Source organism: Rhopalosiphum maidis, chromosome 4 (assembly GCF_003676215.2).
Source record: "Rhopalosiphum maidis isolate BTI-1 chromosome 4, ASM367621v3, whole genome shotgun sequence".
Lineage (NCBI taxonomy): Eukaryota > Metazoa > Arthropoda > Insecta > Hemiptera > Aphididae > Rhopalosiphum > Rhopalosiphum maidis.
Window position 1 is genome coordinate 27802655 of NC_040880.1, and position 25856 is coordinate 27828510.

The window sequence follows — 25856 nt, forward strand, 5'->3', positions numbered from 1 at the left end:
TATGTTGTTCGTGGTCCGTGTGAAGAACGCGGACTGTCTGGATCGCCGATTGCGGTGTCGTCCCGTACAGAAAGAGTGCGGCGACGTATGTCCGTATGGGTTGCTCACGGTCCGTACGGGGAACGTTCGTTCGATGTATACTTGTCGATGTTACTTTCGGACTGCGGCTGGTCGTCGTGTCGCTTCGGTGTTCCCTCTTTTCTTCTTTTCTTCGTACTGATTGCAAATACGTTATAGTAAAAGACATTGTGTTGATTGAAGACTGTAGTATGTGGTCGGAAATCGACCGGTATATAACCCGTGCGCCGTACCGACTAGTAAACTATCGTGTGTGCCGCCGTGGTGTTTGTGTTTCCCGTCGGTACGGATCTGCGTGCTGTTTGCTGGGTTTTTTGGTTACGGCCATGGGATGGTCTCATTATATTTGTCCTGACCTCCCCTATCCATGGCCGTATTCGTCGGGTTGTTGGTGTAGTTGGAAGAACTTATATTTTGTAAAACGGCTCTGACTACTGTAATTTCCTGTAGGGCGTGTTCTGATTGGCTGATATTATGTAGTCTTGATAAGGATTGTTTTAGTGAGTGATGTACTGTTACAATATTATATTATAATCGGCATAATTTGAAACTAATTAAAATTGTAAGTTTTGTATAAGAATAAAGAAAACATATTTTTAAAATGAACTATATGTATAGATTATATTATTATACCCTACGGTAGTACCAACTCTCATTAGTCAACTATAATAAATTTTAGTAAAACGCAATTTTCTATCATGTTTATGTTTTTGAAAACTTATTGAATATATTATTTGGTAAATCTTTAATATGTGAAAACCATTCGTGTGCTTGAATAATATCAAGCATAATAACAAATCGTCCCCGTACATCAGAAACTATACAAAAAAAAAAATTAGCTCCAGTTTAAGTAATATTTAGGAAAGAATTTAATAATTTTTGGAATCTAATCTCCCCCTCCCTCCAAAATAAAAAGAACTTAGTGTTTGTCCACCTCACATCGGCTATACATATACCAGGGGTCTTCTCCGACACGAAACACAGCACAAAGGCCAATGAACACATTTTAGAAATAACACGTATAATATTATTATGCTTGGCTTTGGGTCAATTTGTCCAAACATTCACCACCCTAATTTTTGAAGATGTATTTGTTAAAACAATGGCGATTTATGTATGTTTAAATATTACAATTGGCATAAAATTTTATCACAATAAAAAAAACAATGAGATAACTTTTAATAACTTTCTTAGAATAATTGTAACATCTCAAATACGATCAAACATAGACATAGTAACGAAGAAAAAAACTGTGTTCGAAATCCTATCCAAAAATAAGAAATACATTTACATATACGAGTAAAAACTTTATCCATGATTTAAAACATTTATCGATACGTTATGTCATAATGATAAAACACGAGATCTGACAAAGGTAATATGACTAAACAAACGATAACTTTTACCGAGGAAATTAATTTATATATTTTTGGTAAAATAAATAAATTCAATAAGCGATCGTGTATAATGTGTAATAACCGAGTTTCTTAGATTAGAACCATTGACGTATGCTATCGTTAGGTAGGTATTATATACGAATGGCACACTGTCTGAAAACTTAAGGTAGAAAACCCGATGGAAAAATGTATGATAAACCAGAAGACGGCGGTGGTACTCACCCATCTGGTTCTCGGAGCTGGGAAACGAAAATCTGGGCAGAGTGACGGCAGTGGACTTTCCCTTGGCGTTCGCCGCGTACATGCGCGCCGTGTACAGCACGCCCAGCGCGACCTTGCCCAGCGAAAACCGCGGCGACGTCCGGTCCGTCATGTTCCGGTACAGAATCTCGCCGTCCGTCTGGCTGTCCAGGCTCTCGGCGAACACCTCCAGCACGAACACCTGCTGGAGTCCACCGTCGTAGCCCGGTTCGCATTGTACGTCCACCGCGCCGTCCGTGTTGTTCCGGACAGTGCAGTTGTGCACCGACTGCGGTTTACCTGCAATACGATGGATGCATTAAACGATATTATTAAACTAATACGTATTATATTATTATACTATAGTAAGCGATCCGACGGCATATTATTATTAACACCATGCCGGCGTAACGACCGTCACGTTTGTAAGCGGTCAAGTCATCTAAGTTACGTGTCTAAAACCGCACACTTTGCAGGAAGAAAAAAAAATATTTTTTATTTTCAGTATTTAAAATAAACAAAAAAAAAAATAAATTATACATGTAGCACTAAGGTGTCTTAATGACAAAAAAAAAATAATTGAAAATAATAATTAGAACAAAAATTATTCCAAAAGTCAGTTCTATCTGTTACACTTTGTATATCGTTTTTACGTTTTCGGGCATTTAAACGTTTTAATGTTTAACGTTATTGTACTTTCAATCATAATTTGACTTTTTCCATTCAATATTATTATGTTTTTTAAAAATTATTTTAATTTTTTGTTTAACTGTGTAAATACATTAGAAATTCTAAATTTCTTACTAAATTCCATTGTCGTCTGTGGCATAATTAAACACACTGTTGTGTAAAAACTATACGAATCTTATAGAATTTGTTTATCAAAATATTAAGTTATTTTCAATTATTATTAAAAAATAATTAATTTTCATGGTGTGTCTATGTTCAATATTTAGAGAGAATAAAAGTTGATTTTGGCTATGCTATTTAAAGTATATTATTATTTTTTTTTTGTTCCATCAAAATTGTATGTCTAAAAGGTATATACCCATAAAGATTATAGCTGAGCATGTATTTTCAATAAAAGCTTTGAATAGACGCCATGCTTTACGAAACAATTACGGTAGGCCGCACATCTTACTATTACTCAATATTATATATTGTTATTGAGGTTTTGTCACGGTATATAATAATCATCACGTACATCGCGTGCCACGTGGTATTGGTGATGATATAATTTTGGTAATAATAACACGAGGCATCACTTGTAAAACGCTATCGATTTGAACATAATACAAGTACAACAATAAAAAAAAACATGATTTACACCGTTGTAGGTGAACACCATTTTTTTTTTTTTTTTATATATATAGAAACAACCATCGACGAAAGTGTAATAATTATTACAGCAACAAAATGTTTTTTTAATATATTGGGTAAAAAAACGCGTTAAATTATGTTGTCAGTGTTTTTAATCGATTCGTGTTCCGTTTTGTACACTACGAACTTTTGTTATTAATATTTTATTTTTCATTAAGAAAACTTGAACGGCCGAACCAACGTAAATAATAATAAAAAAACAAATCGTCGAACGTTTTTTGGCACAGTTTTTGTTATAAAAACTATGTATCACTATATTATCATCTACTGCAATTTGTTGTCTATAAGTACCAAAGTACCTATTAAAATATGGAACATGAATTTTATTAAATTTTCTAATCGAAATAATTGCGTGACTTCACGCATATAATGTTTACTGTAAATGTAACGTTATTAAATATTTTTTTAATATATTTTTAAAAAATAAGCATGTACTTATAAAAAAAAAAAAATAAAAACAATAGAATCTGAGTATAACCACTGTTATTAAATTTAATTTAAAAAAAGTAAAAAGTACCTACAGTTTAATAATAGCCGTTCGAGAAAATAATTTAAAATAATTATAAATGTTGATTTATTAATATTTAAAAAACACAATAACGTCAATTTACCTCATATCTTCCAAACCCATATATTATTATCAAGAAACTATTATCTCAACAAGACTTTTTATGTAAAAATAAATTTAAAATTTAAAAAAATAGTTTGTGCTCTGTAAGTTTAATTCCAAAAAATCTAACTTTGAATATATATATATATATATATATATGTATACACGATAAGTCAAAAACTACAATACTTATTAAAATAATCGGGCAAAACAAATAAAAATTAAAGAAAAATTCTTCGCAAAAATAGTTTTATATTCATAACTAAATATGTATAATGTTTATTTTCTATGCGTGATCACATTTTATAAATCGTATGACTTTTCTTGAGCTTATTAAAAGATATGAAATTGTAGATTTTATTTAATTTTATTTTCAATTACTACTAGTATAATATCTTTAGATTAATGAAAAACCATAAAATACCATATAATACAAGGTGGCTAATAAAATATAGTTTATATTAAAATCAAAGAATCTAAAACAATATAAAAGAACATCCTTTGGTTTTTTATAGACATTTTAAGTTAAAATTTGAAAAATTACATTTTTAAACAAAAAAATAACGATGCTAGTTAATTTGTTATAATTTTAAAACATTATACAGAAAGCCTTGAAATATTACATATTATTAATTTTACTATACACAATGGTATTTTCTAAATATATAGATTAATTTAAATTATTAAACTATTACCTACTTATACCATGAACCTATTTACACTGTTGTACGATAAGGTACTATTGATTTAAAAATTAATAATAATAATAATAAAGGTAGTATGGTATGAACCATTAAGTACAAATATAACCTATTATTATAATTTAATATTAATACGTAATTTAATAAATGCAATGTTTTAGTAAGAATTAAATCAATCTACCATAATACTATTAGTCTATTCAATTAATTTAATGGCAGTATATATAAAAAAAATGATTTCATGTTTTCTGGGCGTTTCTACTCAAAATCGTTCTTAATTTGCAATGATGTATCGTTGAATTCAAATTTAACACATCCATTACAGTGATCCACTCGACACCTACTGCGTATAACAAAGCGGTATCCACACCCACTTTTTTCCTTTATTCACCCAGTACAAATTATTATGATGAAATATAATATAATACAATGTATAGATCGTTTTTAGCAATTATAATGTTTACCTATACATAGTGTAAACAAATATAAAATGAATAACGATATTTCAATAATTATACCTCGTGGTCTTATAATAGAAATATACTTTTATTATCATTGTATAGTAAATTTATTTATAAAGATTAAACAGTATTTATTCGTCGTTGCGTTAATCATTTCGGGAATACGTTAGTGTTATCTATTCGGTTTTAAAATAATTTTTATTGAATATTAAGAAAAAAAAAATACGTTAAAAACGACGAGAAAATAATTCTTAATAAAGGATAATTGGCATTTACATTTTATTTTTAATTGGCATAACTTATATATTTTTAAAAATAAATCAACGTTCTGAAATAAAAAACTAACACCAAATCAAATATTATTTTAATATTTATAGTACGTTATGTATTGATAAATTCGAGATCATTAATTGTCAAGTACAAAATGATTCAAGTGTTAAGATAATTCATATTTTAAGAAATAATAACAAACGATAGTCGATATTGTTGCTCATTACTGTTCATGGTTATAATTTTGAAATTTTAAAATTAAGATAAATGTACTAAATCATAGTCCTCGTTTCAAGTTATTTGTGACTATGTTTTTATACTGATGGAATTATGGGAGAGTTCTAAAAACAATAAAGTCCAATATGCATAGTAAATTTCTTAAAAAAAAATTGAAAAACTCGAGATCAATATTTCACACATTTTTAGAACTTTAATTTAAAACTATCAGCATTTTTTGAGAAAAAAAATATCCATATTGGTCTCTTAAAGTGTAAGAAATGATTGTGTTATTATTTCTACTAACAAAAAAAAAATTCAGAAAGTGCGGATAATTTTAGTATTTTCTCCACCTAAATAATTATTTATCCGTATAATATTTCTGGACATAAAAAATGAATTAAAGTGCTTACCGGCGGCAACCATTTGAAACAGGCACGGTACGGACTGGTGGCCGACTCCGTTCATTGCCCAACACGACAGCGTGCCATAGTCGAGGTCGGCGACGGGTGTGTACCGGAGCACGCTGGACGTGCCGTTGGATATGTACCGTTCCGGACCGATGTCGATCGTCTCGCCCGAATTGTTGAACTTCCACCGGAACCCTTTGGCTGGCGGATCGGCGTCCACCTCGCACGGCACGTCCATGCTTTCGCCCCGGGACGCGCCGATCACCATCACCCGGTCTGTCTTGCAGCCCGGTGCATCTGCGGAAGTGGGATCATAAGCAAACATTGCAATTTGTATACGATATTATATAGGTTCGGATTATGCATAATATTATATTTTCTGCGTACTATATGATGTACGGTAAAGTACAATTATCTGATCCTATAATATCATAAATCACGCTGTAAAGTCGAGGTCTGGTATATAATAATTAGGTATACGAAAGATATTATACGTTATTATGGACTGGTAAAATGCAAAAATAGCAAAGCGACGTTGTGTTTACCTCGAGATAACTGAAAGTTAAAAGTTTCGAACAGCGTTATACATTTTTAATTTTCGGGACAACCGAAATTTACTCACAAAAAATACTAAAATAGGGACTAAATTACCCCCTTTTTTTTTTAGGTATGAGTGAATCACAATAATAATTTCTGGCTATCAGGGAAACATATAACATTGTGCTTTTATATTATTGTTGCTTATCAAATATTTTTAATTTAATTCAAACTGTACGATTATAACGATTATTTCCTTTTCTTCAGATAATTTACTCGTATTTGCTGAAGATATTCGTAAAAAAACATATGCGTATTTCAATTCCAAGAATTCGTCTTGAAAAGTTGAAAACTGTCGCATAACCTAATGGCAATATTGCCAATTACTAATTGGCATTTTAGAATGTTATTTTAGACAAAAAACAGAGTGGTTTCATTTTATAACCAAGTATATCGGAGCTCGGATCTGTAGTATTTGCACAGGTACGATTAAAACATTCTCATTAAGACATGAATTGGTTTCATTCTACTTATAACCTACTTTATTACGTATTTTAATAATGAGTGATTATTATATACTAAGTATATTTTTCGATATTTTATAAATATACGGCATGGTTAGTTTTATACCATAGAATTTAGCATCTAAAATTGAAAATTTAGTCCAATTAGTACAATATAATATACTAGATGTCTATGTGAGTACTATTAGATACTTTTTTCACTATTATATATTAAAAACATTAATTGTTTTTACGATTAACTAAATGTCTCAAAGATTTTTTTGTTTAGTCGTTTTTTTAAATCACATACCTTAGATTTTATTATGATCTATTAAATTGTACCTATATTTTTTTTTTTTTTTACAGAGAGTAGTCGTTAGTAGATACTCACGACAAGGTAGTTTTAGTTTTTCAGGCAGACTCTTAAATTTTTTTTTTTTTCACGGTAGATCCACAACGTTCCCTAATTCTCTTTAAGCAATCATTAAAAATGCTATAAGATTTTTGTTTTGAATGTGAATACATTTTAATTTATTATTACTTATAATTTAAAAATATTATTATTTTTAAACAGACTGTTTTAGTTATTTTTTTTTATTTCGTTGTTTTCCTATCCGTTGGTTATTTTACTATACATTTTGTACATATGTAGGATACTTTGACCTTGAGCATTTTGATATGGGGTATTTTATTCTCGAATACTTTTTTCCAATATCGTTTGTATTTCAGGTAGATTGTGTTTAAACCAAAAATCACCACCGTCCGGGAAATGTTGGAATGCCGTAAATTACAATACATTCGATTATGTGTCAACCACGACTTTATTTTATTTTTGTGTAGGTACCTTTAGTACCTACGTTTAATGCATATTTTTCGAACAGCGAAATACGAACTATTCGTGGGCAGATATATTGATGAGGGTACGATATTAGCGTAAAATAGACGTATACGAATGTATTATGAATTTATAATATTATATATATTTGTAAAGCTACGAATTGGAATTTAATTAGGGTGTATTTGTTTTATGCACAACCAATCTGCTGGTGAGTAGATTCATATTCACGTTTTATGACGCCGAGTCAATATTATTTCAATCTTGTAACAGCTCAATGCTCAAATAACATTTCATTATTATTATACTCATATTACTTGATGTTATTGCATTTCGTATTAGTGTCAATACATTTTATACATGATGATTCACTAAGTATACTCATCCACATTTTTCATTTAATAATGAATTGATTCAAGTAGATACTGATTTTTGAAATGTTCATATATATTTGAGCGATATAATATATATTTAAATATTTACAAAAAAAAGAGTGTTCTCCGACGATACCAACTTTTTTTTTCAACCGAGAATCACCCATTTTCCTATAAATTGTTTAGCGAACTTTTTTCGAGATGTTGATGATATATCTAAATCGAAATCAAAATGAGTAGTTTTTTAGTTATTTAAGTTTATGTACTAAGGATAATAAGTCTAATGGCAATAGGTATAAAGGCCATTATGATAAAAAAAAACCATAAAAATATTTAACATTTATCTAAACAAATCTTATAATTTGTAAAAATTGTCCGAGTATAATACGTACTTGATTTAATATTGCATAATATATTTTATATTTTAGTGAAACCATTTGTAAGGTCTGTTATTTTTAGTACCTATATATTATCTATATACTGTACAATAATAAATGTATTATAACTTAGTTATAAGTAATAATTATTTTATTTAAATACATCAATGCATATATATAACAATATCGTTCTTATTATAAAATAGTTGATTTTTATTTAAAAAAAATAAGTATAAATTGTCAATATTTGCATTTATTATTGTATTATATACTTATAAATAATCTATATAATTGATATCATGGCCTTTGAATTGGTAGTTAAATACGTTACTTTTTTTAAATTCCAAAAACCAGAATATTCTAATAAATTAATTTTTAAAGGAAAAAATAGGAATACGTATAGATGAATCATATTCTGTATAATACGGTAATAAAAAAATTTATCAAAAACTTTTTTAGATATTTTACATTATTTTAGTTAAAAATGTAAAATTAATTATGATACTAAACAGGAAATAACAATGCAAAAACAATAAAAGTTAAAAAAAAATTATCACGAAATAAACATAGAATGATAGAAATACCGTAAATATTTTTAAAACGTCCTGAGAATACATTTTAAAGTGGACTGATTCTGACTGGTGTTCGTTATTTTTACTTAAACGATATTCCCAGAAAATCGAGAAAACTGTAAAAAAATAAAATGTTAGCGACTATGACTCGAAATACCTATACTTAAATACACGGTGTCTCAGAGCAATGTATGCATAAGAAAAACGAAGGCACACATGTTATAATAATATAACAAATAAAATACACATTTTTATGAATGTATTTCAGATGGAAAAAAAATGCTTCAAGCACAATAACGTCAAATTACACTGTAAGACGAACTATATCATTATTTTTTAAGCGCAGAAAAAAGTGTTGGAAAGGATAAGACTACAATAATAATATACCGCGATATATTTTCTTTACTAACATAGGTAAATTAAAACCATACCTGCTATTTGTTTTATATTTATTACATTACGAACTAGACAGGATAAAATCATAGTTTATATAACATCCCCTGTGTGTATTCAAACAAATTTATATATTTTATACTATTATATAATACGATGAGATGAACGAGTCCACGAAAGTTTATGTTATATTTCAGCGTTAAATCGTGACAACGACCAACAGTGATGGTAAAATTCAGCGGAATATTTACCGATTTTTTACGCGGAAAGAGCCGTTATTATAATACGCGTTATAAAAAAATAACTGACTATATATTTTGTGTTTTAACAACAATAATACTCGTAATAAATCATTAGCACTTTTCGCACAATCGATCATACATCGGAAAACAGTACTCCAATCGGTTTTATGTATATAGTATGGCGTACCCGAATAATAGGTATTATGTTAAAATATATTATTGAATCGTGTATAAAATGGGTACGTTGTGTGTGTGTGTGTGTGTGTATTATGCGCGCGCATGTGTGATTTTACGTGAGGGTATTTCATGGTAATTCAGATTTTAAGCGCCTAGGTAATACACGAAAACATAAAACAATAATAAATATAGTAGTAATATAGTAATTTTTTTTTTGTCAATATATCGCATGACATAGAGAGTGTTTGTTTTGTTATATTGTATTAATGCTCAATAAATTCAATGTACATTATTTTCGGCCACGTCGCAATATAGAGAAACCTCCGGAGAATTAAAAAAAAATATCCTTTCGGACAAGTATATATTATTATTATTATTGTTGTTGTTATAGTGTAACGGATAGAATAGGTACCTAAGTAGTCGTGGACACAATACACTACACCGTGCGATTAAGTGTATTTATTTTATTTTGGTCATAAAGTTAGTCACGGGTCGCATGGTACATTAAATTGAAACCATACGGTAAAATAAAATAAAAACAAATAAACACTAATGGCATGATAAGTTTCATATCGTGAGTTTTAATAATACCGTCTAACGATTTTAATCAATTTTTTTGTAAACAATTTATAAAATAATTGCTATTTTTAGAGTTTTTAAATAACTATTATCATACACGCCGTTACACAATTCATAACTGATTCCAGATATTATTAAAACTTATACGAAATATATTAAAAAAATAACAATATTATCTATCGAAAAATAACAAAACGTTATTCATTATTTTCTATTGTATTGTTTACTTTCATTATTCTAAAACAACTGTGATGTACTTAATCACCCTTTATCTCCTCTCTCTCTCTCTCTCTCTCTCTCTCTCTGAAACTATATTGTTTTTTTTTTTTTTTTTATTATGAAGAATTTATTTATTACTGTATCATGTAAAACATGTACGACTTAAATTGTAGGAACTCGTATTGTATGTATTTATTTTTGAGATTTTATCACAGTAATGGAATAATATTTTATCATCTTCAGATAAACATCATGGAAATCATAGTAAAAAAGCCGTGAGGGCTACTGCGCGAGTGCATAAATTCACATACACACACACGCGCGCATACACTGTATCTTATATACAACGATGTTACATTCATTCGACGACCAGGGATAGAGCGAGGAATCTTTTTGTACAGATATATTATTATATAGTCGGCGGCCACCGCCGTTCCATAATATGGTAATAATATTATATTACAACTGTACGTTTTTCATTCCGAACATTCGACCCGTTTATCTATAGCAGTAGGCTTTTCCCCCGTGTTACACGAACACACACGAGTACGAGAAAACGCATTTCTAATTTCTATAATGTCTGCCGTCTCTCTTACACACACACACACTCGCGCTCTCTTAGTTTTTTTTTATCTATCTGATTCCCAGCCCGGTACAAGGCACACATACGTCGACAGTTACTGCTCGCGAAATATTTAATATTAAAATGTACAGGTTGGTAACCCAATGGTTACATTACGGTGATATGGCATCGTGAGATATGTAGTTTAAGATATTAATAATACAAATATATTATAAAGTCCACGAGATAATATTTTCAATTTACAATAAACAGAAAGTAGGTCTTACGCTGGCAATTCACGTCATCATTGCAAGACGGACATCAGCACGAATAACAATAAAATCCACGTTCGTGTGGATAATAGCGCGTCATAGACAATAGTACATAATATTATTATGCAAATACAGCCACCGCGTGCAGTACGACTGCGCGATCATCGGTGCCGAAAAGAACATTGTGCAGGTGTGAGACTGGGTTAATTTCGTGGGTATAGGCATGTGCGCGCGTAAATACCACAGAGACGACCGCGGAAATGTTCGTTCTTAATTGATGGATGGGTCCCTTCCGAAAACGATTCATTATTTCACGCACACACTCGCCGAGACACGTCCCCGGAGTTGTGGACGTGTTATTGGAAAATCCGGACTCGCTAGCGCATAATATATTTTATGTGGTATGCCGACGACCGGATATTGCAGCGTTCTCCGGAAAACTTATTAAATGTCGCGCATGCACACTGTACACGTCGTCATTATGTACGAATTATAAAATGATATGTATTGCGTGTTGTGTTCGGACCGACTGCTGGTCGGCGTTCGGTCTCTATACACCGAGAGACCATTCGTCGTGCAATAACGAGTGTTTATGGTAATGGTTTAACGTGTTATGATCGCATTGCAGCCAGACGTCGCGCGAAACTCCAGTGAAAAAAAAAAACGCCGCGATCTCTCTACAGCGACCCAAATTAACCTCAGTAATATTATATTACGCCGTCAGGAGGCGGGTCGCCACAATTGCGATACAACAACAATGATATTAATGACCATTATCGTTTTCTTTCACAGACCTAATATTATATAATCGGACACACGGTTTTAATCATTGTGACTTGATTAATCAATTTCCAATCAGCGTCATCAGGTATGTTATACATTTATATTACGTACAATAGTTCAAAATAACATCTCTTCGCAGTCACCGCGTGGTAACAACTACACAATGAAATATACAAATAATCTGAAGATGTAATCGTTTCGTTGTATACATACGTTGGCGCGCTGGCTAGAGCTTACAATGGCGTAACACACGATGATTTGGAATAATAACTTTCTCTTATTCGGGAAAGTCATATTTTTACTGCCAGACGTAGCCAATCCTATTATAGATGCTACAGATGATGATCAAAAAATCCGACAAGAATACACAGGTTAAATATGTTCCAAACATTGTTCTCGTATATTATATTCTGATGAAAGTGTCAGTCGACACTTACCGGATATTCGTGTGAAATAGGAATAAGCTCATTTTTCTATTATACGAGCTCCGTTAACACTAGACACCAGTCAAATGAAAGTACCTATAGTGCACTTCAACAATGTTCAACATACTTCCGGCGATTTCGATTATCGTTAATTTTTAGTACAGATTTTTTTTTCGTGTTTCACCAGACAACGTTTCATAAAACAAATCGAATTCCACAACACCGACCGTGCTGGTGATCTTCGACACACACCCGTTAACGACCATTTTGACGTCCAGTAAAATACAAATCAGATGACACCCTTTCATTTAATCACCGACAACGATGTTCCACTGTACGCGTATCGGTCTCCCTTGTACACCACGTCCCACTCTCGGCCAGTAAACAATTAATACGGACCGGGTGAGCCTATAAAGATTTCGTCTGACTTTAGTCATCACAGTACATTGAACACGTTTTTAACCCGACAAATTTTCTCGGGCGTCCAACTATAACCGCATATGGTCCGCGATGAACGCATCGACTTTAATTTTCAGACTCGACCGACACGTCAAGTAAACGTCAATAAATCGGACAACAGAGACATGCGATAAAACGAATCGTTTTAGTGATTTGTACGAACCATCGTTCGGTGAAAAAAAAGAATATATCGTATGGTCGGAAGCCGCAGCGCCAATCGATTATGACTACTTTTACACTTATGCCGCGAGCGCATATTATGATAATATAATAGTAATAATAACGATAGTATAACAATAACAGAAATATTATATATTGTCCGGCGTACCAAGTAGCGCGCTCGCGGTATTCAAAACAAAACGGATGGGTTTTAGGTACATCCGGCAGCGGAGTAAAATGTTCCCGCCACGGTCACCACCACTGCCACGCCGTGACCCGTCAAGGAAACGAGGATATTTTTATCGTTCGGTTTTTTTTTTTTTTTTTTGTTCAAAAATGTTTTTATTTATTGCAACAATAAAGGAAACACGACGGGGACCGGGGGCAGTCGCGTAGGAAGCTTCGCCGCGCCGAACGTCGGTATGACCGGACCGGCGAAACTACGCCGGGGGGAAAGGGTTAAGTCGCGAAAATCCCCTCGGCACATCCTACCCGCGATACCGTATCTATGTGCACGCGCACGCGCACCACATACACACAGCCATAGTATAGGTGTTCGTTAGTTCGTTTGTTTTATTACATATACGCGTGTATACGGCAACGGACACGCGTGCGGCGTCACGTGTGTGCGTGCGTACGTATATATTATTTTGTCGGGGAAACGATAACTCAAGTGGAACGAATTAAAAAATAATTTGTTTTCGGCCGGCGGCGTTTCCGCGTGATAAAGATTCGTTCACCGGCAGTATACAGTTCCGGTGGGTTTATTTTTAGGGCTACGTCCGCAGATTGACCACACAATAATTGTTGGCTTTGCGCAATTTCTGTTATCGGAAACAATATAGATTCCGTTTGGTTTCGATACGGCTTGAAAGTACACTGTCACGTGAGAGAGTTTCTAAAATTTTAAAATGATTGATATTACATTAATTTGTTGAGATATTATACAAAGCACACTTGGCTATAGGTATATTTGTTAAATACTTAGCACGGTTTCATACATTCGTACACGCGGTAATATTGACCATCGGACTTATCATTCAAACTTATTACAAAATTTCAATTTCGAGACTTCGAGTATTCAATACGGTATCGGTCCGTTATATTGAATACGCATATATTATGTTAACTGAATTGTATTGTATTGAAAATAGCTTGTACAACACACAGTGTGACTTATGTTTCTAGCGGTTGATTAAGAAAGTAAAATAACTAATTTCCATTCAACAAATTATGTAGTTTTGAGACGAATAATAACACGTTAATTATTTGCATACGCTACCTTTATTGTTTAAACAATACAATAAATGGTTTCTTTGAAATAATATTACAACGATTTGGTCAGAATAATATACGCTTTGCGATAGATATTTATAAATTAAATAAACCTGGAAATGTCACGATCGCGTTTGGACAGATAGTTGAGAACAGTTCAACATTTTCAAATCATTCGAATTCCTGACAGTTTTACAAAAATATTATCTGCTAGGTATCGTAATAATACCTATATGTATATTCAATATTGGCGTATCTCGGTTTTAGTGTACCTTAGTTCACGGGCAATTCAGCGTTGATGTATCTAACTTTGTGAACTAATTTAATCGAGACGAGCAATCCGCCTGTAGTGGATTGAATACTGCACTTAGTATATTTTTGGTTAAGAGTGCTTTCTAAACTTTCGTGATATCTCTAAAAACAACCCCCAAAATGTTCGTCAAAATCATTTGAGTAGTTATTGAGTTAATTTTTTAATTTCCCTGATTAAATTTTACCTTATTATTATATATAATTTATATGTAGAGATTAAATAAAAGCCTCTTATTTATTTATTATATATAATATATTTAAAAACATAAGAAATTTCGATTTTCGTGAGAAGAATCTTCACCAAAACGAAATTCCTGTGTGATTCATCCTATATGAATATATATATATTATATTATATGGTTTGAAAAGAAGTTTCGAGAAATACGTGTACAAAATTTGGTCTCGCAATTAGTTCAGTAGTGTTGAAGTTTATAAGCCCCATACAAACACATATACATTTATTTATGTATATAGATAGATACATTACATTTTATGCGTAGACTTAGTTCGTTGCTATACGATTCCCCTTCGGAATTGGTCGCTCGACAAGCGTATCTGCCAGCAACGTTTCTGGTCACTCTCTGCAAAACCAAATTGTTGTCGCTTTTCATTGTTCTCGTCGACGAGTTAAGATTCAACGTGGCACCCTAAAATCAAATGTATTTATAAAAAAAATCGCATTAATAATATTATATATACCTATTATATAAGTCAAACTATTGACATCCGTGTGTATAACACAGATGCTCATACCGTATGTAGTGTGGATAATGCGTATACATAGTACAAAGTGCTTTAACAACAATAATAGTTAAATTATACTCTTATTGATTATATAAGAAACGAAAATTCAAAATATATTTAAGATTTAAAACGTTCATAATGTATTATTATGATATGAGTGTAATGTGTATAGATTCACACCGACTGCAGTGCACAAGTTAGATATAGTTATGCAAGTGTCCAAGTTTTTATTTTACCATAAAGGGGCCATGTCTATGTATATGTTCAAGTATATTGAAAACGTCACCATTACTTTATCAATACCTAATAAATATTTATAAAATATTCAGTTTTGAAGACGCCCCTTTAAATATAAAGGACAGTTAATTTTTTTTCTGATGGAAATAACACCTTAATATTATATTAAACTTAAATTTTTACTAAAGAAAAATATATCGCGAGAACGGATAAACGAAACGGGATTAAATAGAGAGTTTACGATAATATATTAGAATAGAAGACGGCTCGCGGCGGCTATGTGTATTTTTTATTTATCATTTTTACACTTTCTTTACGTATCTATATACACATGCTTTGAAGCGCCATTGAATAAAAACCGCTCGTCTGAAAATGCGAACAGATTTATAAAATCACTAGGTTAGTTGTCTCTATCTCTCTCTATTTATATATACACAAAATGTAACAGAAAAACTTAACAAATTAAATAACTTTTTTCTAACTAGAATTTTTAAATTGTTTTATGCATATATAATTTACAGGCGCTTGCGCTACAACCACAGTGAAAAAAAAATTTTAATTTAATTACACAAGTAAATCTTAAATTATTTGTTATCAATATTATTTTCATATTTTATTTTTTATTTTCCATAAGATATTGATGTAAGCATTTTCTAGATATAAATGATACAATTTCCTACTTTTTTTTTAGTTTATTTTGATTTATTGTTTATGTATGATATAATTTTTGGTTAAAATTAAAAAAGATTTAAAGTTTAATACAAGGTTCTTCGTAAGTTTTTCTTTATTAAATTATAAAAAACATATACCTAGTTAAGATTTATTTATATCAAAATTCAATTCAACCTACTATATTTCTTAAAATAAATACATATTTAATAGCGAAAAAATATACAATATATCCTTAGAATTACAACAGTTTGATAGACTATCTCAAATCAAAATGGTTTGGTTTTTATTGTTGTATGGGTTGAAATAAAATTTAAATTTTCATGACACACATTATTATGGCATGTTCTTGTAAAATACTGGTCAGTGGTCTATCATATTAATAAAATATTTATAAATTAATAAAATAATATGTAGGCCATGATGATTGTTGATGTTAAAAATAGTATTATTTCATTAAAATTGTGTAATTCATAACAGATTATTCAAAATATCATTAATAATTAGGTACTTGATTATACAGTGAATTCCGCTTAATGTGGGCACGTTGGGACCAACCCTGTTTGCCCACATTAAGCGGTTGCCCATAAAAACCGAAATTGGTTAAAAAAAAAAAAATATATAATATCATAAAAAGTCGAAAAAATCTCTTTCTGAATGAATTTTTATTTTTCCCGATAAAAATGTACTTATTGTAAAAAATACCAGGAGGATGGGAATAATATTTAAAAAATATTTAAGTGAAACTACCCTTAAAAGTTGATTAAGGATTAATTTTTGGCACATAATTAGGTTATGATATATATTTGAATATTTCAATAAGTATAATACTTAAAAATCCATACTTATTTTTAAAATATTCTGGACAAAAAGTACTACAAGATAGATTTTTTTTTACCTAAGAACGATAGTATCATTAGTATCAAATTGTTATTGTTGTAACATAAAGTGGGTAGTTTTTCACTTTGCACAGCAATAATATTTTCAGTCGTTTATTTTTCATCTGAAGTTCACAATTTTACTACTAGGTAGATGTAACTGGCCGTATATGTAGTAATGTTGTAACTTTATTTTCAACAATAGAAACTACAAAAAACTAATATGTGCCATTTTTGGTACAATAATATGCAGAAAATGGTTTTAAGATTTAAACGGTACCTAGTGCTTTTTATTACTTTCGATAAACACAATCTCATAGATATGACGAAACCCGATTAAATTAGTCGTTTTTAAATACATATGTGTATATTCTAACACTATGATAAAATAAAAATTGCCCAAATTAACCGGATCGAGTGCCCATATTACGCGGCTTTTTTTAACCTTGTTATTATACATTTATATTGAGACCAGACCATTTTGACCATGTTAGGCGGATCCCCATATTAACCGGTGCCCACAATAAGCGGAATCCACCGTATATCATAATATATATTTTATATATTTTTATGTATTACAATTATGAGTAAATTATCCTTAGTATTTTAGTTACTTAGAAGTTTAATAACTCAAATATTGGTAAATGTATCAACATTTTTTATAGTCCATCTGCTAGCAATTTACAAAGAAAAAAGTAGTTTTAAAATGAAAAAAAAATTATGGTTTCATAGGATGTTTATTAAAAATTAAATGATTTTGGCTTAAATGGTAAACATTTAAATGATTGAAAATAATATGGTCATTCAGATTCAACATTTCCTAAAATGAGGATTTTATTTTTAATAGATGCATTTATTAGTATGAATCATCACAAATAAGTTCGATGATTAACCCTATATATTTTGAGCTGTAATCTATACAAATGACGTATTCAGGTAGGTAGTACACACGCAAGTTATTGAATTTTTCCAGGCCGTTGTCATAAAAACCCCTGAAAAGTATACGCCTCTGCATTCGACACCGTCATCGTCTCTACCCGCGTACGACACAGTTTTCTCTTTGGCCCACTTAATTTTCTTCGAAAAACAATAATAATCTGACAAAAGAGAACGAGTCAGTACAAGCCAAGAAGAAAAACAGCAAAAACAGCAAAATTGGCGTTATCCAAAATTTAATAGTACACAACATGTTACCGTTCTACCCCCGCCGATACACAAGTGCTCACGTTCTATTATCCCCGCTGGAATAACGGAACGTGTATAGAATGTTTGGTTTATGTTTACTATACTGGTATTATATAACTCACCCATCACGAATCAGACATGACAATAATGTTCATGCGAGAGTGAGACACAAAGATGGTGATATTACACGAATCGGCAGTGCAGTTAGTAAGTTATCGCAAAAGAATAATATTTTTTTTTCATTACACTGCACATGTATTCAAGCCCAAAATATATGCGCCGTTATTTTTTAAGGGACACAGGGAAAGAGCAAAAGTTTTGTGTTCAGCCCATTACAAAATTTCCATCGTAACATCCACAGTCACCCAATTGTTTATCATTGAATATAAATATAATCATCATAGTTACCTACTATTTTCTAGTTACTCATAGTTACTCAGTGAAGATAGGTACAGTCAAAAAACCCACTATAAATGTATAGTGACTTCCGTGGTTTTTTAAATTGCATTAAATATTATTTAAAAAATATAATAATATTATGAATTATCTTAGTTTTATTATTTATTAGGTACTATTATCGCAGCTATTATCATATATGTCATATACCTAACTAATGTAGCTAATATAACTTAATATATATTGTATCATCAATTTGAATTCAAAATAAATATCCATGTTAATCACCAATCAGAGAACAATACCATAGAATATTTATTTTTATGTTACTAATGAAATCATTGATTAGATATTATAATTTATAATTTATAATCAATAATAAGAGTTTTTAAAATAATATTCTATATTCCTTCCGTGGTTATTATAATATATATTATATAAATATGTTATCAAAGACTTGAAAAGATTTCATTTTTATAATATTTTTTCATTAACTGGACATGAAAATAAAAGATTATAGGTACTCAAGTTAACTTAAATTCTTTTATGTTATAATATCTTAAAATTGCATTTTTCAATCTGAAAGTCGTATCAATGAATTCACGTCATGCAGGAAAAAACATTATTTTTCAAATAAGTAAGATGTATAACCCAGCTATGTCGCTCGAACGAACCTACTTTTACCAACTTAAGCGCTAAGCTTACATTTTTTTTTTCAGTTCTAGGTACCTAGTTAATTATTGAGATTGAAAGGCAAACGAATATTTAAGTTATAAGGTATATAGTATTTATTAATATTAATATATAATACTACTATGTTGTTAAAAAATCGCTGAAGTCCAGGAAATAAATATTTATATATTTATTTATTTATTTTTTTAGTCGTACGAATATATATTTTAATTACCTCCACTTCTTTAGTTTATATCATGCTGTGTAATTGTATGCTAATTATTTATACAACGGCAGGGTTTATTTATTTGATTTATTTTAATTTATGGTGCAGGTATACGAATAGTTGCAGATAGATACACACAAATAAATGTTTTCGCTAATTATTGTATATATGTTTATAATCATCGTTTAAAAAAATGTACTGTTTCTATTTTGGTAAAAAATGTGACTTATTTATAAATTATTTTAATATTCTAATATAGCAATTTTTGACGTGGATCTTAAGTATTTATTAATAAATTATCAAATTGTAATAACGATCAAATGTGATTTTTTCGTTAACAACGCCCTCCAAACTATATACATTTATTGTTTTTTTCTTATAACGTCTAAATAATAGTAAATTTAAAGGCGTATTTTTAATTTATTATGTTTTGATTTTTTCCAATAAAATAGTATAATTATATAAGTATGTAGTTTTAATTAAACTTAAGAATTTTACATTACTACTTTATTTAATTTTAAATATTTTAGTCACACAAAAATAGAAGAAATCCATTAAAATGTTAATAATAACCTGCTCACCTATAACAGGTATAATGTATACTCGTACTATACTTTCACATAAAACGTGTACTGGTGTTTCTGCCTATCAGACTGCAATAGCCAACATTTATTTATTTGCTTGTATACTTAAATCATGCGTAATATAATCATATGGTCAACTGTACATTGTAGTCCATTAATAACAAATCGAATATTAATCATTAATGTTTATTATTTTACGGGGCATATAGGTAATATGTACACTGGCTATTTAATACCATAATAACTACACTATTATAATTAAAATAGAATACTGTGTGTACCCATGACCTACCCAGGTTATCGACATATTATGATTTTTTCTTAAGGTTCATAAAGTTATAATAACAGCTAAATAACAGCTATTTGAAACCCACAAAGATAAACTTTTAATTCCTATTTGGTAGACCAAAATTCCGATCATCGTAGGCTCTTATAGATACTTATACCGATATTTTATCCCTAATCATATCAGGGTATAAGACGTATAATAGTACTTATTGGGTGTATAGATCGTCATAATTCAATATTTCAATTGAGTTATTATGTCCGTAGCTCATATGGGCGTTGATTTAAACAAAGGGGCTAAATGAGTTGGGTTAAAACTACTTTATATTGTACTATACCTTATACCTATAAATTAATATATTATGATACTATAGAAGTGCTAAGACAATATGTGTTGTGTACAATTTATAAAAAAAAAAATGATCACGTTAATGGGCTCATCATTTTCATAGCTTATAGCCCATAGGTACCCTTGTCATTCACTATTGCGTATGTATAGAGTACTATAATATTATATGACATTCTCACATTGATATTATAATTTAAAACGGGATATTGCAATATGCTCATAATTTTTAAAATATCTAACCCGTTCCCAAATAAATACTGTGGAAACTGCGAAAGTTGATACTGCATGGGACTTTTTTACAGGTAAAAGACCATCAGCAGTTTATATTATTTTTGTTTTATTAAATTAAATGAAGCAATGAAGAAAAATAAAAAAGCAGTATCGTAACGAATGTGATAATTTCATCCAAAAGTAACATTGCACTCATTGTACAGATAGTCGGACATTAAACATGAAAATAATTTTGTTTGTACCTAATTGTTCAATAATTGTCGTATACACTACCTAATATAATACCGATCACCACTTACTTATTGTGCTAATATATTATAAATAAACCCGTTTTTATATACGATGCAATTTCACTACGACCGTATCTGGTTTCCGTAGTGTAGTGGTTATCACGTGTGCTTCACACGCACAAGGTCCCCGGTTCGATCCCGGGCGGAAACATTTTTATAGCTCATAATTTTTTTTAAATTTTAAATTGTATGTTTATATGACATTATAGCTATTATAAATTATGATGATATTTCACGTGTAAATGAATGGATTATTTGGATAATGGAACATCACTAGAAATTCAAATTTTACAGGAGACTGTTTACAGAGAAACTGTGGCTGTTATAACAGGGGGACAAGGTTTTGCTTCTTGTTCATGTAAATCGAAAAGCCCATGTCAGACATCAAGATGTGCCTATTTAAAAAAAAAAAAATGTTGTGCAATAGTCGTTGCCATCATTCTCAACCGTGTAAAAATATGTAATATGTAATTTAATTTTCATTAAGGCTGTATTATATTATTAAATTATATCATATTATTACCCAATACCAAAAGTATATAATAGTAATTTTACATAATGTGGATAAAATTAATTTGTAAATGAAAAGGTTAAAAAGTTGTCCATATAGTGTAATAAAAAGTCATTTTCCCTAAATAGATACATTTCATGAAAGGAGCGATTAGATCATTAAGTGGATGCGACATATATAATGTATAAGTATATACGATATATATAATTTATAGGTATATAATATACTACGTATAATAGGGGCCGCATATAAACGAGGACAATTTTCATATGGAACCGCATTTTTCAGGAAAATAAGTATCCGGACTAGATTTCTTGTAGGGAAAGATATTTCAAAAGAATGGTCTAATAAAGGAACGATATTTTCAATGATTAATATATTCTTGGAACGATATTTTTCTAAACAGTCTTAACTCAGGAAAATACAAAACAGTAAATTAAAAACACGGAACCGTATTTTTCAGGAATGGTATAAATTAAGAAAATATTGCTCAGGACTGTATAAATCGGGACGACATTTTTGAATATATTATACACATAGATCCGTATTAATCTAAAATCGTATTAATCGAGAAAATAAATCATAGGACTGGATGCGACAGAACAGTTATTTATAGGAAAATATTCACGAGGAATAGTATTAAAAATAAATAATAATATATTCTAAGAAAAATACGGAAAGAGATTACAACTTATTTACTTATATGGAATTATTAAGTGCTAAGCCCTTGTCCGAAAAATTATAAGAGTGGTAGGGTAATGTGCATGGTTATACCGTGGTTACCCAGTGATCCACATGAGGTGGTGTTGCACAGCAAGTCGAGGGATATTTTCGTTTTTTTTGTCCGAGTGAGCGCAGCGAGCGAGTGGCGACGCGGGCATCCGTATTTTTCTTATAAAATAATATTTCTTTTTAATACTATTCCTCGTGAATATTTTCCTATAAAAAACTGTCCTATACCATCCAGTCCTATGCTTTATTTTCTCGATTAATGCAGTTTTAGATTAATACGGATCCACGTGTATAATATACTCAAAAATGTCGTCCCGATTTATACAGTTCCTAATTTATACCATTCCTGAAAAATGCGGTTCCGTGTTTTAATTTACTGTTTTATATTTTCCTTAGATAGGACTGTTTAGAAAAATATCATTCCAAAAATATATTAATCCTTGCAAATACAATTCCTCTACTATATCATTTCTTTGATATACCGTTCCATGAAAATACCAATCCCAGATTTTTTTTCCTTCTACATATTTTCCTGATTCATATAGCCCTCCCGTATAATATATATACTGATGAATGATGATTGATGAATTGACTATACTAACCACTGATTTCAAAATACAGTTTATGAATAAAGAGTATTAAAAGTGTAAAGACTGGTAAATACTTTTTTTTCTAGACTAGAATGATAAAACGTCCCGTGAATTTGCACACTTTAAGGATGTCAAAGAAAATGTTTTGCCGCGAAAATGTTCGGTCTTTTTCCCGCCATCTTTACGAGAGCTAATAATATTTAAAGAGCACATTCTGCTTTAGGTGGTTTTTGTTAAAAATTGTGTAAAAAAATTACTAAAAAGAACCTAGCCCGCGTGTAAAAAGTTTCATTTAACGATGAAGTCGGAACATTCATAATGGCCATGTGAATAACGGGAGAGTGAGAACTTTAAGAGTTTTTATCCATCTTTTAAACCTAATTTATTATAATAATAATGTTGAGTTTTTTTTTTTTAATTATTTGCTGTCAAAATAATATTTATTTTAAAACTATTTTTTTGTTCTTGAGTAATTTTTTTCAATTTAAAAGTGTCTAGAGATTTTTATTATCATTATTATTACTTTATTTTTTGTGCAATCATTAAAGTTCCACCCTTTACTCATCCATTTGAAAAAAAAAGTTTTGCTTTTGATTTTCAGGAGCTAATTGCTATTTTTTCCTCTCGGAATACAATTCGGACGGTATTAATTTTCTGAATAATTTGGTATTGTTGGCTCATAAACTTCTGTGTTAATTCTTACTGTGACATTTATTATATTTTGACGTTTTTGTATATTTTTTGTTTTCATCGTATGGAGAACGTGGCAACGTTTGCGTAAACTAAGTTGGCATCGCAATCTTTCGAGAAATATTAAGCAACGTGATAATAATTTATGATGATATTGAACAACGCAAAATACCATTAGATGATATTATAATATAAAAACTAAACTAAAGTCATAATAATTCACATATATTCAAAATATATATATATGTATTTATTTGCATACGTTATATATATTTATATGGACTGTATGTACCTCGGAAAAATATCAAATTATTTTGTTATTGTTATTGTTTCTTTGCATTCTTACATTGCATGATTGATTGAGTTTGGAAGAGTCAAGAAGGAAAAATTTAAAATACGTCAAATGCGTCAGTTTTTTATAATGTGTATTTTTCATCTTCATGAGTACAACAGTACTGTTATACCTGCAACATAATTTCTGTGTTCACGGTACTACAAAACATTTTTTCGACACGAAAGTTTTATGGTGTACATTCGATAACGTTAACTATTAAGCATTATTATAGTACCTACACGACGTGTAATATCTAAATAACATTTACAACTATCCACATTGTAATTTGGGCGTTTTTTTCATTTTTAATCGGTATGGTGTAGCGGTTAATTACAAATCTTTATGTTTTACATAGCACACATCATTATAAAATGTAAGTGTATAATGTCGCAACATTGTTATCGCAGATTTGTAAACAATTTTTAGAAAACTTTCAAACAATGTAAAAATAATACTTATTTGGATACTAACATTCATTTATATTATTATAAATATATCGAAGTGATCCGGTAAAAATAGACGGTAAATTAATATAAAACTAAATAATATCTTAAGTTCAAGTGTGTTCATAACTTTTTTATTTACCTTTAATATCATAATGTGTATCGTATTATTTAATATGATATGTAAAATTAAGTCATGTGTTTAACTGTACTTGTTCGTGATGCAGACATCTGTATCGTACTACTAACGATATGGTTTAATCCGAAAAGCGTAAACTGTGTGTTAATTTAATGAGAAGGTCTGTTGTTGTAATTATTATATTTTGTGTAAAAACATTTGAAAGTATTTCACGGGACGGCGCTTTATATGATAACATTATATTAATTTGGTTTAATTTGATGTAAAAAACAGATAGCACTGTAAACGTATGCAAATCGTTGTAGTTAATTACATTTTAGGAGTGTTAATAGAAGGATGCTAAGAAAAAAAAGACAGAAAATTGTAATCATTTGAAATATATAAGAAAAAGAAGAGACCGTTTTTTCGTGTCATAATAAATTAGAATATAAAAAATGGATTGGATTGGGACCGTCAAAAAATGGTTTCGCCAAAACGTTTGCGAATTTGTGTCCGGCATTTGCAGCTTTCCCAGAAGGCTATAGGTATAAAACACGCGTGGTGTTTAAGCAGTTCGAACAAATACGTAAATATACGTATACATTATAAAACGAATCTACTCTACAAAATTACAAACGATCTGTTTTCTTTTTTTCATTTTATTTGATAAATATATAGTCGTGTATCATGTATTATATATGTGTGTGTCTTCCTCCTATTTTTGCTCTCACACCGTCGAATCGGAGATTTATTTCGAAACTATCTGCTCCCCCCCCACACTTTTTTTTATTCTGTTCTTCTCATCACATAACCGTCGACTTCTCGATACGGTTAACAATACCTGCGTTCGTGCGATACTCCATTCAACGTATAT

General features: G+C 30.2%; 1 protein-coding gene and 1 non-coding gene across 2 annotated transcripts in view; one reads left to right on the forward strand and one right to left on the reverse strand.

Annotated features, from left to right (window-relative positions):
* LOC113558750 (hemicentin-1-like) overlaps positions 1-25856 on the reverse strand; it is a 318777-nt gene that overhangs the window by 14309 nt on the left and 278612 nt on the right. The window contains exons 9-11 of the mRNA XM_026964278.1: positions 15306-15465; positions 5767-6060; positions 1698-2015 (exon numbers count right to left, since the gene is read on the reverse strand). Of these exons, the coding sequence (XP_026820079.1) occupies positions 1698-2015; positions 5767-6060; positions 15306-15465 (772 nt within the window). The remainder of the gene's footprint in view (positions 1-1697; positions 2016-5766; positions 6061-15305; positions 15466-25856) is intronic.
* Trnav-cac lies at positions 21643-21715 on the forward strand. Its single transcript has one exon. It is a non-coding gene; the product is annotated as a tRNA-Val (tRNA).